The 14,572-nt window shown below is 40.5% G+C and overlaps 1 protein-coding gene across 2 annotated transcripts in view; it reads right to left on the reverse strand.

Annotated features, from left to right (window-relative positions):
* COL21A1 (collagen type XXI alpha 1 chain) overlaps positions 1–14,572 on the reverse strand; it is a 197,591-nt gene that overhangs the window by 3,810 nt on the left and 179,209 nt on the right. For both annotated transcript variants that reach the window (XM_005300199.5, XM_024101575.3), the window contains 5 exons: positions 13,047–13,079; positions 8,554–8,700; positions 8,411–8,465; positions 7,828–8,028; positions 693–770 (listed from right to left, as the gene is read on the reverse strand). In XM_005300199.5, coding sequence (XP_005300256.2) covers positions 693–770; positions 7,828–8,028; positions 8,411–8,465; positions 8,554–8,700; positions 13,047–13,079 — 514 coding nt within the window. The remainder of the gene's footprint in view (positions 1–692; positions 771–7,827; positions 8,029–8,410; positions 8,466–8,553; positions 8,701–13,046; positions 13,080–14,572) is intronic.

Genomic DNA, 14,572 nt, shown 5'->3' on the forward strand with positions numbered 1-14,572 from the left:
CATCTCTTCTAAAGGATCAATTTTATATTTTGACAGAGCATGCTATTGTTTAAAAAAAAATGCTTTCCTTTCAAAAGAAATTGCAGTGTGATTTCATGAACATATCAACCTGGATTTTCAGAGCCCCTGCAGCTCCTATAGGTGGGAATTAGGTTTGTAGGTTCTTAACATTTCTGAAAATCTGACCTGTTGAGTTTTATTTCTTCTTCCACTACACAAGGGAATTTTGCTAATTTTAAATCTCAGTCTACCAGGAAATAGGAATTTGAGTCAGTTATACACCTCAACCTCGATATAACGCTGTCCTCGGGAGCCAAAAAATCTTACTGCGTTATAGGTGAAACCGCGTTATATTGAACTTGCTTTGATCCACCGGAGTGCGCAGCCCCGCCCCCCTGGAGCACTGCTTTACCGCGTTATATCCGAATTCATGTCATATCGGGTCGCGTTATATTGGGGTAGAGGTGTATCTATAAATACCTACCCTATAGTAAATAATATATTCTGCTGCAAATGAAAAGCAATAAAAACACACATACCCACAGTGTTTTTCTATCTAGCATAAAAGAGATACTATTTAAACTGTGTAAAATATAACTACTTAAGATTAATCCAATCATGATAAATTTAGTCACCAACATTTTCAAATAATTTACATGCAATGAAATCTACATGGCTAACCCATGCCTTACCTGGAGGGCCAGGGGGGCCTTGTATTCCAGGAACCCCAGTTCCTTGGCTGCCCTTTTCTCCATTTTTTCCTGGTAGCCCTGTAGGATACCAAACACACACACATGCACACTAAGCATTGTTTTCGTTAGAGAAATTGAAAAGGGGGATGGGTGGGGGGGCTGGATGAGTGATTGTTCAATGTTATGCAGTGTAATTGCCTTATTTATCAGCCTAATTTCAACTAAAGAACTAATGGCAAGTAATTTCTGTTGAAGGGAGGTGTGTGTGTGTGTGTGTGTGTGTGTGTGTGTATAATAGGCAGGATTGATGGTGAAGGCTAATTCTGGCTTGCCTTTCACTGGTGGCGTTTTGAATAGGTCACATGAAAAAATGAATTTGATGCTTTGAACATGGTCTCTAGTTGAATCAGAAAATATACAGGTGAACATTCAAAATGTACATCAGAAATTAAAATCTCTCTCAAACAAGAGATATTAAGCCAAATTCAGTGCTTACACTTGTCAACCTATGGCCTAATATGTTCAGTTTCTTCGGTGAAAAAGATTACCACCTTTTTTCACCCTTTGCTGAGTAGCCAAGAAGACTAATTGGTATTAATGGAGATAAAAGTATCTAACTGCTGAAGACAAAACTTCAATGTGCTCCGAAATTAATTTGGTTTTCTGTGTCGGAGACAAAAATGTTACAGAGGATTTTCAAAATGTGCATTGAGCTATAGCTGGCATCCTGCTAGTTGGTTTTACTTTACATATCCTTCTCAGAGATTCTTTTGATGCTGTAGAAACAGAATAGTTGCTGAGACCGAAGCTGACATATTTTGGACATTACCATGCACCTTGGCCCTGATCCAATTTGCCTATGCACTTAACGTTAAGCATGTAAGTAGACCCATTGAAATCAATGGGACTAGTCACAGGCTTACATGCTTTGCTGGATTGTGGCTGATATTACAAAAAGGGGACTGAAACTAGAAAAGCTACAGAAGAGGGTAACAAGGGTAGTAAAAGCTATTGGGTTGTAATTGCAGTAAAAATTTAGGAAAATTAGGCTAATGTTAATAAGAAATTAATTATGAGAAAATATATAAAATTCAAAAGAGTATGCCACAAAATTATTCAAGAGTGTAACAGGCTCAAAACAAATAGCAAGTAATGGAGTCTAAGAAAATACTAGATAGTGAAGAAGTTTAGAAAACACACACCAAATTCAGCCCTGCTGTAAAAAGGGATACAAGTCTAAATGAAATGCACATGTATTGAATGTAGTCAGAGAAATTATTATTTCAAATGCAATAAAAGATAATTAGACACTGAGAAAAACAATACACCAGAGGAAAAAAAATTAGACATAGAAGTTGATTTTATTGGAAAAGTCACACTGTCTCCTTATATCCTCAAATGTTAGTATGGCACTTTTTATAAGAAGTGAAACACTTTAGTCGCAAATGATAATCATGTTCTTGAGTAATCTTCGACTAACTGTGCAATAGAAAGAACAGGAGTACTTGTGGCACCAGGGCTGGTGCAACCACTAGGCGAACTAGTCAGCCGCCTAGGGCGGCAAGTTGTTGGGGGCGCCCAGGGCCGTCCTCAGGCATAGGCAGCTGGGTAGGGCACCTGAAAATTCGGGGCACCACTGGGTCTTAGTGTCCACCCAACTGGTTTTCCTATCCCTGTTCTGACCCTTCCTGCAGGCTCTGAGTCTTCCTGGGAAGAGGATCTAGTAGTTAAAAGAGAAACAGTCTCCAGCCTGCCAGACCTATTAGCACAACACTGAAACTGTTAAAGAGCCATTCAAGGGGTAATGAAGACATTTAACAGGCATTTGCCAACCCCCAGGTATCTACTGTCAGTTTCTGAATGTACTGACAAAAACAGTTGTGCATGACTGTAATATTTACTCAGAACATGTCAGTCTACAGGACCTTAGTTTAAAATTTGCTTTAAAAATATTTCATTAGTGAGTTGGTGAAGATTATAAAATCACATCTCTAAAAAATCTTTGCATAGATTTTTAGATTCACAATCATCTTTAGCCTTAAATGCTTGGATCTTCAGACATATGTTTTTTAAATAAATTCTTCAAAAGACCACCCTTATCTAAAATACACATTTTAATTACTATAGTAAAAAAAACTTACTTCCAAAGTCTTCCTGTCCTTTCTGTCCATCCATTTCTCCCTTCACCCCTCCTCCCCCTCCCCCCCGAGCCCTTTGAAGGAAGCAACAGCCCTTTGTAAAAAGCAACAGAGGGTCCTGTGGCACCTTTAAGACTAACAGAAGTATTGGGAGCATAAGCTTTCGTGGGTAAGAACCTCACTTCTTCAGATGCAAGTCTTTAGATAGATTTCCATTCCATACGGCTAAATGCAGTGCCTTGCATGGTGTCAAGTATCAGAGGGGTAGCTGTGTTAGTCTGAATCTGTAAAAAGCAACAGAGGGTCCTGTGGCACCTTTAAGACTAACAGAAGTATTGGGAGCATAAACTTTCGTGGGTAAGAACCTCACTTCTTCAGATGCAAGTAATGGAAATTTCCAGAGGCAGGTATAAATTAGTATGGAGATAACGAGGTTAGTTCAATCAGGGAGGGTGAGGTGCTTTGCTAGCAGTTGAGGTGTGAACACCAAGGGAGGAGAAACAGCCCTTTGCTTCCAGATAGCTGGACAAAGAGTTTCCCTTTCTTTACTTCTGACTATCTGAGATGAACTAGTTTTAAGCAAAATCAGTCCCTTAGTAAGATATAAAATCCTTTGTTATGCCTAAAATCTTTGGAAACATATTTTTTAAAGTTGGTGAAATTTCATAAACATGTCTATTGTTATGGAGATCACACACAGTAAATTAGTCTTCCCTTTTTCTAAAAGCAATGAATATTGGTATGAACACACTAAACTTCTGTGACTGATTAATTTTAAATAATGTCTGTTTCAGTGAGTTAAATATGTAGTAATCTGGAATGATTACTTTATGAAGGCTTAAGAGTACATTTAAAATATAAAATCAGCTTAGAAATACTGATTAAGAAAATGTAAAACAGAGAAGAGCTGCATCATGTATTCCATAATATTTAATGTTGTATTCAGCAAGACAGCTAACTCACCCTTACTACAAAGTTTTTGCAAATAAATGTCTGACAAACTTCAGGCATATCAAAAAACCTGTGACTGACATTTTTTATTCCCAAGTTTAGTGCTTTTAATTAGGTACCTTCTGCATGTCCATTCTGCATGAGGGAGAGGGTACAGGGGTCTCTGCGGGGAACTGTGACTCTCCGCCACCGTGAGGCGGGCCGGGCCTCTTGTTAGTCTTTCTGCCTTGTCCCTCCACCCCCGCCCCGGCCGGACTGCAAGCTCAGGCTGCCGTCGGGCATAGGGGCACCAGTTTAATAATACTGCATAGGGCCCCATAAATCCTAAGGACAACCCTGGGGGCGCCAAAAAGTGGTGCCCTGGCTCGGCAGGGAGGAGTCGCCTTCCGGAGGCACCGGAGAGCCAGAGCGTCGGCTTGCAGGGGCGGTGAGCCCCAGCCATGGAGGAGCCGGCGCGGCGCTGGGGGGCAGGAGCCCTGCAAAGGCGGCGGCGCCACTAGCAGGGAGCAGCCATGCCCCCCGCCCCTCCTGCCCAGGCTGCGGCCTGGCACCCCCCCGGGGGGCTCCTGCAGGCTGCAGCAGATGCATGCGGGCATAGCCCCCGTGCACCACCCAGCTGCCCCCTTGCCACGCTCGGGCTCTGCAGCTCCCGGGCATGCGAGCCGCCGCCTGGGCGCGGGGCCCTGAGCCTGCTCCGTGAGGGGCAGCGGTGGCGGCTCACACTCCCGGGAGCCGCAGAGTCCAAGCACGGCGAGAGGGGAGCCGGGGGGATGCACGGGGGCCTCTGCCCACATGCATCTGCTGCAGGAGCCCCCAAAAGGCAGCTCCTCCTTGCCAAGCTGCTGCAGCGGCCCAAGCCCGGCAAAGCCAGTGAGTGGACTTGGGGCGAGGGCCACCGGGGTGGGGTGGGGAGGGCTCGCGGGGGCGCTGTGCACCCTCCAGGGGAGTTCAGGGGGTGGGGAGGAGGGAACCTGGTCTGGGAAGCAGCCCCTGGGCACGGCTGGCCCCTGAGCAGGCTGGCCCCTGGGGTCTATAAAGGCTCGTTGGATTTGCCCCTCAGTGAACCGATGTGCCGGGGGGGAGGGGGAAGGGAAGGGGGCAAGGTGGAAGTTTCGCCTAGGGCGCAAAATATCCTTTCACCAGCCCTCTGTGGCACCTTAGAGACTAACAAATTTATTTGAGCTGAAGCTTTCGCGGGCTACAGCCCACTTCTTCAGATGCATAGAATGGAACATACAGTAAGAAGATATTTATACATACAGAGAACATGAAAAGGTGGAAGTAGCCATACCAACTGTAAGAGGCTAATTAACTAAGAGAAGCTATTAACAGCAGGGGAGAAAAACTTTTGAAGTGACAATCAAGATGGCCCATTTCGGACAGTTGACACGAAGGTGTGAGGATAGAGTATTTCAGAGTATCAGGGTGAAGTCTAAGGGATACAAGGTAACTAAATCACTTCAGTACATATTATAGGAATACAGTACAAATTGCAGCTTCCTTGGAATCTTTTGCTGTCCAAAATTTGAGCTCAGAGGTTTATAAAATGTTCTTTACAAGATTAAAAATATCTTTTCTAGAGGTTCCTCCTTTTCCAAGATCATTCATTTTTTCCACATAATGAAACATTGTATCTTGGCTCTCATGAATTCGGCTGATAATGGCAATTTGCCTAGACTTTCCAAGTTAAAGAATCCCTAAGCCCAGCCACTCCAAATAAGTAGAATAGTGGAGGAAAATATCAATCTACTACAGAGATTTTAAAAAGTTCCCCTAATAAATTGTGTGTATGGAAACCAAGTAAAACGCAAAGATGGAGAATGACTCTGCATTTTTAAGAGGGCAAAAGAGACTGCAAGCCTTTTAATAAGGGAGAAAAGATCAAAGATCCCCAGCAAGAAAAAACAAAACAAAAAAAACTCCACTGATAGTGGTTCAGATTCCGTCCCCACCCCCCACCCCCCATGGAGGATTCACAAAGGTTAGGCCTAACTTAGTTAAGTATCTGAGATTTGACAAGATCACAAGCCTAGCTAATACGATTCCTGAATAGTGATTTTTATTGCAGAATTTACTGAAACTGGTTTGATTACTGAAGTGAGAAATGGTAAGAGCATGAATCAAACCCAAGCGTCCCAATTAAAAGTACAGAACATAGCCACCAGACAAGATGTAAAGGACAGTTCAACCTTTCCAAGAATATAGGTGAATTAGGCAACTATTTTCTTGAGACCATTCAAAAGTAACCCCAAAATAGTAGAACAAACTCTGACCTGACATACCCCCAGTGCTATCACCTTGAGTGCAGTAAGGTGGCATAAGGTATAAATCAGTTCAGAATGTAGCCCACTGGAGTACACTTCTGATCCACGTATATTAGAAGATCTCTAGTGAGGAACCAATTTGTATTGTTCCTTGGAGTGATCAATTAAAGCTGGTTTAATTGAATATAAAATCTTTAAGAGTAGTCATTACTCTCATAGAGAATGAAAACTAGAATGACAGATATTCTCAGATACTTCAGAACCAAAAAGGCTTCATTTTTATATTCGGAGGTAAGTTAGAAGGAAATGGCTATATCTGGTTGGGAATTTTCTGTCAAAATGTTATTTCCAATGGTAAATGTGATTCTTGTCACACTGAAATTTGCCACAGGAAATTTTAATATTGCAGATTTTTTTTTTCTGTTAGGAAAATTGAAACAAAATATTTACTTTCACTTTGGGTCTTCCCAACTCAACACAGTTTGATCTGCTGAATAGAATCAAAACATTTTGGGCCAGTTCTTTATTAATCTGTGGCTGCCTGACCTCCACAGTGCTTCATGCCCCTGGTTCTCAATTCTCTGTCAAGCGAGCTGAAATGAAATGTTTTGACACTTCCAAATCAAAATTTTTCTGAACTTTTTATTTTGTTTTTATTTTTATTTTCATCCCGAGTCAGGACAGAAAGTAAATAACATACCAGAATTTCCCACAGGACAGAACTTCTAATTTTTGACCAGCTCTAGCGAGAGGCAGATTGTACTTTCGGGGGACCCTGGGCCAGAGCAAGTGGGGTTCTCCTCCCCTCCCCACCCCTTCCACCTGCAGTCTCCTCCTGCTCCCCACCCCGGTGCTGCTGGCAGGGAGTGGGGTGCGGGGGCTTCCCCCACTCCCTGGCAGGAGCGCCAGGTGGGTGGGAGGAGCGGGGCAAGCCCCAGTGCCCCGACCCCACTCCCCGGCAGGAGTGCCGGGCAGAGAAGGTCAGAGCGCCTATTTTTCCAGGGCCCCCCAATTGGTCAGGGCCTCTGGGCACTGGTCCCATTGGCCCAGTAGCTAATCCGCCACTGGTTCTAGCAATGGCCCATTGTGCAGGTGAGCACTTTCCTTGCTGACAGGTCTATCCCTGAGGTCAGCCAAAGAAAAACATCTTTAAACGATTGCAAAGTGCTCACCATGCAAGCACCAGGCACAATTGCAGCTGTCAAATCTAGAAAGGCCCATCTGAGTGCATCTGAGTGCAAGGACTATGCAAGGCTAGGTCATAGTTCCACACGCCCCCTTAAGGCATGGTGCAGCAGATGAACTCTGCTATATGCCAGGGAATTCTGTGAGGCACTCTCCCTCACAGAAGTGCTGTTCTATACCACCACCTGATGTAAGACTGTGCCTATAAGGCATGACTGAACCCTTCAAAAGACAAACTGTGGGGGATTGTAGGCACAGGTCAAATCCCATATAATGCTAAGTTGGGAGAAAGCCACAATTTTTTACTTCACCAATAAATTTGGACCTAAACACTGGTTCTGAAACCACCCCTCAAAAACCTGCTGACCCAGATCCAGATTACAATTCTGTAGCCTCTCTCTAAAGTGGTCGGAAACATAAAAATTAAACCAAACATCTCTCAACTTTTGGAAATGAATTCTGTATCCTGAACCAGACTACATGATGTGGACCCCTCTCAACCCTCTACTGCTACCCACTCAAGTACCATTCAGAACTGAACATGTAAAAAAGTAAAAGCTATATGTTATTTGCTTCGTGAGATACCCATGCAGTTACCTTTTGCCCCACGGACACCAGGACTCCCAGGAGCTCCTGGAAGACCTGGAACACCATCATTTCCTGGTAAGCCAGAAAAACCTCTGGGACCTTCTGGGCCTATTGGACCCGGTGGACCAGGAAGTCCTGGAGAAGCACTTTGGGATTGACAATGATTGCAGTTTTGTAGCCTTCCACTCCGAAGGATAACAGGCAACTGGGCTAGGAGAATTCAAATGAAAATGCTTTAGACTATTCCGAGAATGACATTGAGATAACATTACTATGCAAGATAAAAATAACCAAATGCCAAACTACATTAATAAGGATTTAAGATAAATCATTTGTTATACAATCACCAAAAGCAAAATATCTGGCTTTTTGTGGAGGAGAAGGAGACGGTGGTGGTGATGTATTAAGGCCTACAGACTGGTAAGATTTGGAGACATCACTATGGTGTGTAATTATATCGCAAGAAGCTGTAGACAGTCCATTGTGTTAGTAGTTTTGATTTTTCTTAGAACAGGACATCTTTATAATTACCATGAAAGTAGCCAGAGCATTTTAAATAAAGAAAGAATACATTGCAATCTTTGGGACTTACTTCTCAGTACATCTGCGCAAACCTGCCGAATAAATTCTTCTGAAAATTCCCTTCCCTGAATTGAATATAGAAGAGTTATAAAAAATGCATAGAAAGTTTTTTTAAAAGTGCATGAAAACTGCAATGTCAGATTCTGTACGTACAGGTTTTCCATCTGCACCAGGTGGCCCTGGGTGCCCTCTGTCTCCTTGTTGTCCTCTCGGACCAGAAGGTCCAACCAAACCATTAACACCAGATTCTCCTTTTTGTCCATTGAGGCCTCTAATGCCAGGATCTCCTTTCTCACCTTTCTGAAATCAAAGGCAACAAAAACCGTAACTAGATTTTTCAAAATTAATTTTCAAAATTAATCTTCATTGTGAGGGGCTGGCAGCACCTTCACTGAGATGTGTTCATAAAAATCAGTCTGAATTAATTCATCTGTGGGGATCATCTTGACAGGGGATGTTGATTAACAAGTCCATCTCTACAAAAAAATCATTGAATTCTTTGGATTTTTGTAAATAATATTTTAATTCAAGCATGTTTACTAGAAAAAGGTTAATTTGAAATAAATTACCATTACAGATAACAGTTTTACTTTTCTTTGTGCAGACCAAACTTTTAATCCTAGGCAGAACTATTTTATATAACAGTTAAATGAAAAGAAAAATATTAAATGACTCTCTCCTCTTTTTGATGATACCACAGTTATATTAATACAGGACATTAAAAATCTTTTTGGAAGATTATAGGCCTCGTCTACACTAATGGAGACATATAGAGTATATGTAGCAACACACTGCAGTGAAAAGCAGGCTGTGTCCAAACTATGGTGTGTAGCTACACATGGCAGGGAAAGGCTCCAGCACTGGGGAGGCAGTGGGACACTACACTAATAAAAACAGCTTGGGCATATGCTTGGGCACTGCTTGGGCATATGGAGAGCCATGTATTTATTTACCTGAAAGTTTTGGCGTGTCTTTACTCACTTAACCCATGCCTCGTGTTTACACTGCTATTTATCCCATGCTAGGGGAGCTTGCGTTATGTTCTCTGCATGTCTCACACGGGTAGAGACAGCCTAAGGGTGAAAATCTGGTTCCACTTAAGTAAATTGCAAAACTTCCATTGACTACAATGGAGACATAATTTTACATCTTTACCATCCAGGATGGAGGACAGGACGGGGGAGGAAGTTGAGTTTGATTTGTGCTAGTTCTTTTTCCAGACCTCAGTTATTCTCAAATTAATTGACAATAACAGTAGACAATTTGCTAAGTAAGATTAAGCCATTACTGGGAAACATTTTGAAATAAGAAACTTAATTAAAGTAGTGATTCTTCTACATTTGACTACCTACCGCATTAGTTAATTTGGACTACTTTCCAAACTTGGAGCCAACAAACCTCTATTGCAGTGGAATATGGTACACTCCCAGATTTAAAATTAGTCTAATCTTTGTTCCCTTATGAATTTTTCCGTTCAGTTTTTATATGACTTGTGTATATTTTCAACAGCAGCTTTATAAATCTATTTTACCCTTTCCAAATGTGCTATTTGGAAGTGCAAAAACAAAGCAACAGACTACATATTGCTAGATAAATAATATTCCTTTGGGAAAAGGAAGAAAGTTTAAGAGGTCCTTAGTCAAACATTTTTTATAAAGCAGCCACAGGTTTTATATTCTATTTCATTGTACAGTAAGTATATTATTAGATTACCTTACAACAGAATTTTAGGGCTCACTCAAACCTGTTTGGCACAGCCCCATGTAGAAACAGGGCAGTTCTTCACCACCGTAGAGAAGGATAAACCTCCCAGAGCTTCCCCGCATGCTGAAAGAGCATGGCCTTTGCACCTTCGTTTACAACAGTGTAGCATGCTTCTGACTCTGTACCTGGCCAGCTCTGCTGGCCGGTGTAGAGCAGGTTGGTGGACAGGATCATGACCCTGCTGCCTTTGGGTGGTGTGCATCCCAGGGGCTCTAAAGGGGATTGTGATTATGTTTGACCTCTGTGAGTGGAGTGCAAGAAGGATGAGGGGGAAGGCTCCTGGAGCCCTGTTCCCTACAGCCACACATGAGCCAGTCACAATCTATCCCTTAACATTTTTAGGGCTAGTAAGCACTAGAGTTCAGTGAACCCAAAGAAAGTCATTTAGCTCAGTTCTTTCTGCAAATGGCAAGCCAAAGGCTTTTTCATCTCACTCATACATTTATTTGATAGTTCTACCCGGAAATGTAATTGTATAAAAACAACACTTTCCTACTCAGCAGAGTATCACTCTGTGTATATTTGAAATGAAATTTTGACTTAATTTTCAAAATTATGACACTTTACTTGTAAGTTCTATGCAGCTAACAGAGTAAAGAGACAGAGTGTTGGTATTTTTCTTATGGAGCATCAACAAATGAATTGTTGACTAAATTCCAATCAGCTATACAGCAGGCTTTAACAAACATGCCACAGAATTCTACTCACTGTTCTCAATTCAAAATTTGTTTTACAGAAAACAGTGCTCTTAGTTAAGATTGTTTAAATTTGTATTCCCTTTTGTACGATACAGTTATAAATCTTTGTTTAACAGACACTTTAACATATCTTCATGGGATTGTTAAGGTTTAGCGATTGTTAAAGTGTGGAGCACTTACCGCTGCTTTTGACTACAACAGGAGCTGCTTATGCTGACAACTGAAAATCAGACCACTTTTTTAGGTATCTAACAATGTATATAGGAGACTAATTCCAGAAACCCATTTTAGGAAATATGATACAAGAAAATATTTACGGTACTTGGGAGTAATTTATTATTATTTTTATTATTTTATAGGCTATAGAGCATGTTTAGATACTTATAAATTACTTGTAAGTTGATTTATTTTGAAATAAGTTTTAAAAGGGCTGTGAAATGTTAAAAAACAATGCAACCTAGAGAAAATGGCATCTACTATAGAATGAAACAGCAGGCAGCAAGCCAACCTAAGAAACCAAGACAAAATACTGGAATCATCAGCACAACTGCCTGTAGAACCTGCCAAGAAATAAGATGAAACTGCTGAAAGAAGGTTTTCTGCAGCAAATTTTGGTCTTGTAATGGCCAGCCACATCCAGTGTGTGGCCTTGTTTGTTGACCTTTGCTATTGGCAGAGACAATCAGGAAAAAGAGAGGAGCTTAAGAAATGCTGAAACAGACTGGTTGGAGAGATTTTATATTAAAACAATTCCTTTACAACAAGTACTAAAATAAAAATATTTTGTAAAACCCCAAAACCCTAAAATAAGTGTATATTGTAAATTGTACAGCTCTTATAAGTACACAAAATGAAATCATATTTATTTGGAAAAATGTATTACAGAGAGTATTAGAAAAATGTAAATAATGTCCATATCACATGAAAGTATACCCCAGGATTATGGTGATTTAGAAAATGCAGGAGGATCAGATGAGGAAAGCCGGATAGTTCTATGACAATCTTTTACTGAGCTAGGCCATGATTAAGCAAGATACTTAAGCACAAGTGTAATCTTAAGGATGGTTGTAGTTCCATCAAAGCCTATAGTATTATTCAGTTGTTTACAGTTGCACACTTGCTTAAGTACTCAGCTCAAGTGGGCCCTAAAGAACAAGTTCAGCTACTGAAATACAACAAACTTCCTTTAAGTGAAACCCAACAAGGGACTGCCAAAAACTGACTGAGTAAAGGAATTTCCTAATGAAGGTGAAACATAGTTATACTGAATGGGCCTATGTACACTGATTTCATTTACCCTAGAGTCAGAACCAGGAGCAACTACAATGAAGCCAATTAATTAGATTTTTTTTTTTAGTTTTTATAAACAGAACTATAGGCACCCATCCAGTGCTCTGGGCAGATGTCCCATAAATTAAAAAGCACAACATGAACTTAAAAAAGGACTGCCCATAAATATATCCACTTCAACCCATGTTCTCCTCTGCAGCCCAAGAGAAGAAGGAAAAAAGATGGATCTTACAGTATACCCAGAAAGCAAAAAAATCTGAGCTCTGGCAGACCAAGAAAGGGGTCGAGTTCCATAATCCAGGACCCCTCAACAGAGAATGTCTTTGGGCTCCAGATTGACCTGACTGAGTCATACTAGTGTAAAACCAATGGAAGTGAGTTCAAACTCATGCCCACTGGATTTGGGGATAGTTTGGGTCAGTCTCATAAGACAGGCTGTCACCAAATAAGGGTGTCTCTTCTTCTGTTTTACTGAACTATAACATTTTTTTAAATGAAGAGCTGGGGATTGAGTCTCCAGAAAAACAAATTGCTTTTTTCTTTTTTTAAAGTCTCTTGCTTACTTGTTTGTTTTTCTCTAATTAATCCCTTCTTTTGTCTTCAGATTCTGTTTTACCTGGAGTTCTGTAGAAAATCTATATTCCTTTCTCTCTTTTTAAACAATATTTCTTTTTCTTTTCAGTCACTGATTTCCCTAAACATTGCTTTTCTACTCTGTTGTTAAATCTTTATTTCTCATGCCTCCTCCTACCTGACTTTGCATCTAATCATTCCCTTTCACTTGTGTGCCAATGAGGACAAAGCAAGCCCTTTAGCACACTGTTTACATAGTCACTATTCACACAATTGGCAAAGAGAATTAGAAAATGGTGCTTGTGATTTGAAAACACGTACCTCTCCATTTGCTCCATTCAATCCATTTGCTCCCTTTAGAAATCAAATGTGGAAAAAAGTATAAACCAAACTGAGCCACCGTTATGATGCATCACTCTTACTAAATCTGGGATCAAACAAACCAGAATATGTTTGATATACAAATTAACTAAGATTTATTTCAAAATACATCTGAATTCTTATACATATGAGGCACAGTAAACAAATATTAATTATCTTCTTAAAAATTAATATATCTGAATAATGTACAAGAAGATCATTAGGTAAATTATCATATGCACTTGCATTAGTTTTCTTACAAGAAACACTTATTGATAAGTACTGCCTCAATAAAAAGCTAAAGAAATAACAGGTTCATTGTGTAACCAAATGGCCCAGAGACGTTACACACTGACATCCAGATTCAATCTGTGTTTACATTGGCTTTGGCTGCCAGAAATCCAGGCATAGGGCCCTTGAGATATAAATTCAGTGTTGGAGGAGGATGTTGCAGTGGTGGAAAATGGCTCACAACCTACTGTCTGCCAAAAGGCACACACTGATGTCGCTGGCTGTGAAGCGGTATGGCAAGAGGGCACATAACCTCAGCTGTGTCCACTGGTGGGACTCCTATGGAGCCTTGCTACAAAATGAAGCTGCATCTCATGTATCAGCTAGAAACCCTGAGAAAGGGGAGAGAATGTAGCACTGCCTGGCCTCCTTTTGGTTAAATCCTCCTGAGGTTTTGGGGGTCAGTCTGGGGTGTATAATTCCTTATCCCAGCTTCATTGAATGTGGCTCCTTGTTTTTCCAACTAGGCAGGTTGTGATAGTACCAATGCACTGATTGTAAGAACAATCTTCACTGCTATTTTCTTCACAATCTAGCTTTAGCTTTGTCCTGCTAGTAAGTACTTTGCAATTTAGACATGACATAAAGCATGTAGTTAACAAGTTCTTACACTTACAACTAACAGTTATTTCCTATGGTATGTTAATATAGCCAAATATGACATAATCAAAATATACTGGAACAAGGTTAAAGAAAAGAGAAATTAGCTGATTTGCAGCTGAAACAGGAAACATCTGTAATTTACAAGTACAGAAAATACTAACACACTGACTTGATTTACAGTATGACAGTAATTGAATCTTTAAATGCAATACTTTATGAAAATGTTGCATGATGAATACAAAAGTGAATGGAGGGCTTGTATAGTCTTGGGCTTGACTTTCAGAGCAATATCATAGAAGCTTGAATCCATGTTTCCATTACTACATTATCTGGAGTTTATGTTATTGTTTTATCAATAATATTGCAAAATAAATTGTTTTAAATAAAAACTTTGAAAAATTGAAGCAGTTTCTTCCTACTATTGCAATGATATAACTAGATTTTACTATCTCATAGCTCTTTACCTTTTCTGAACTCTTCCCTCAGCCTTTTTGGCCTCGTTATGTAAACAATCCTGTTCTTTTTCTCTGCTTTCTATTCTATTTTTCAACATACAGTTTATTTACCATTTCATTGGTTTAACTATTTTAAAG

Source organism: Chrysemys picta, chromosome 3 (genome assembly GCF_011386835.1).
Source record: "Chrysemys picta bellii isolate R12L10 chromosome 3, ASM1138683v2, whole genome shotgun sequence".
NCBI classification, from domain to species: domain Eukaryota; kingdom Metazoa; phylum Chordata; order Testudines; family Emydidae; genus Chrysemys; species Chrysemys picta.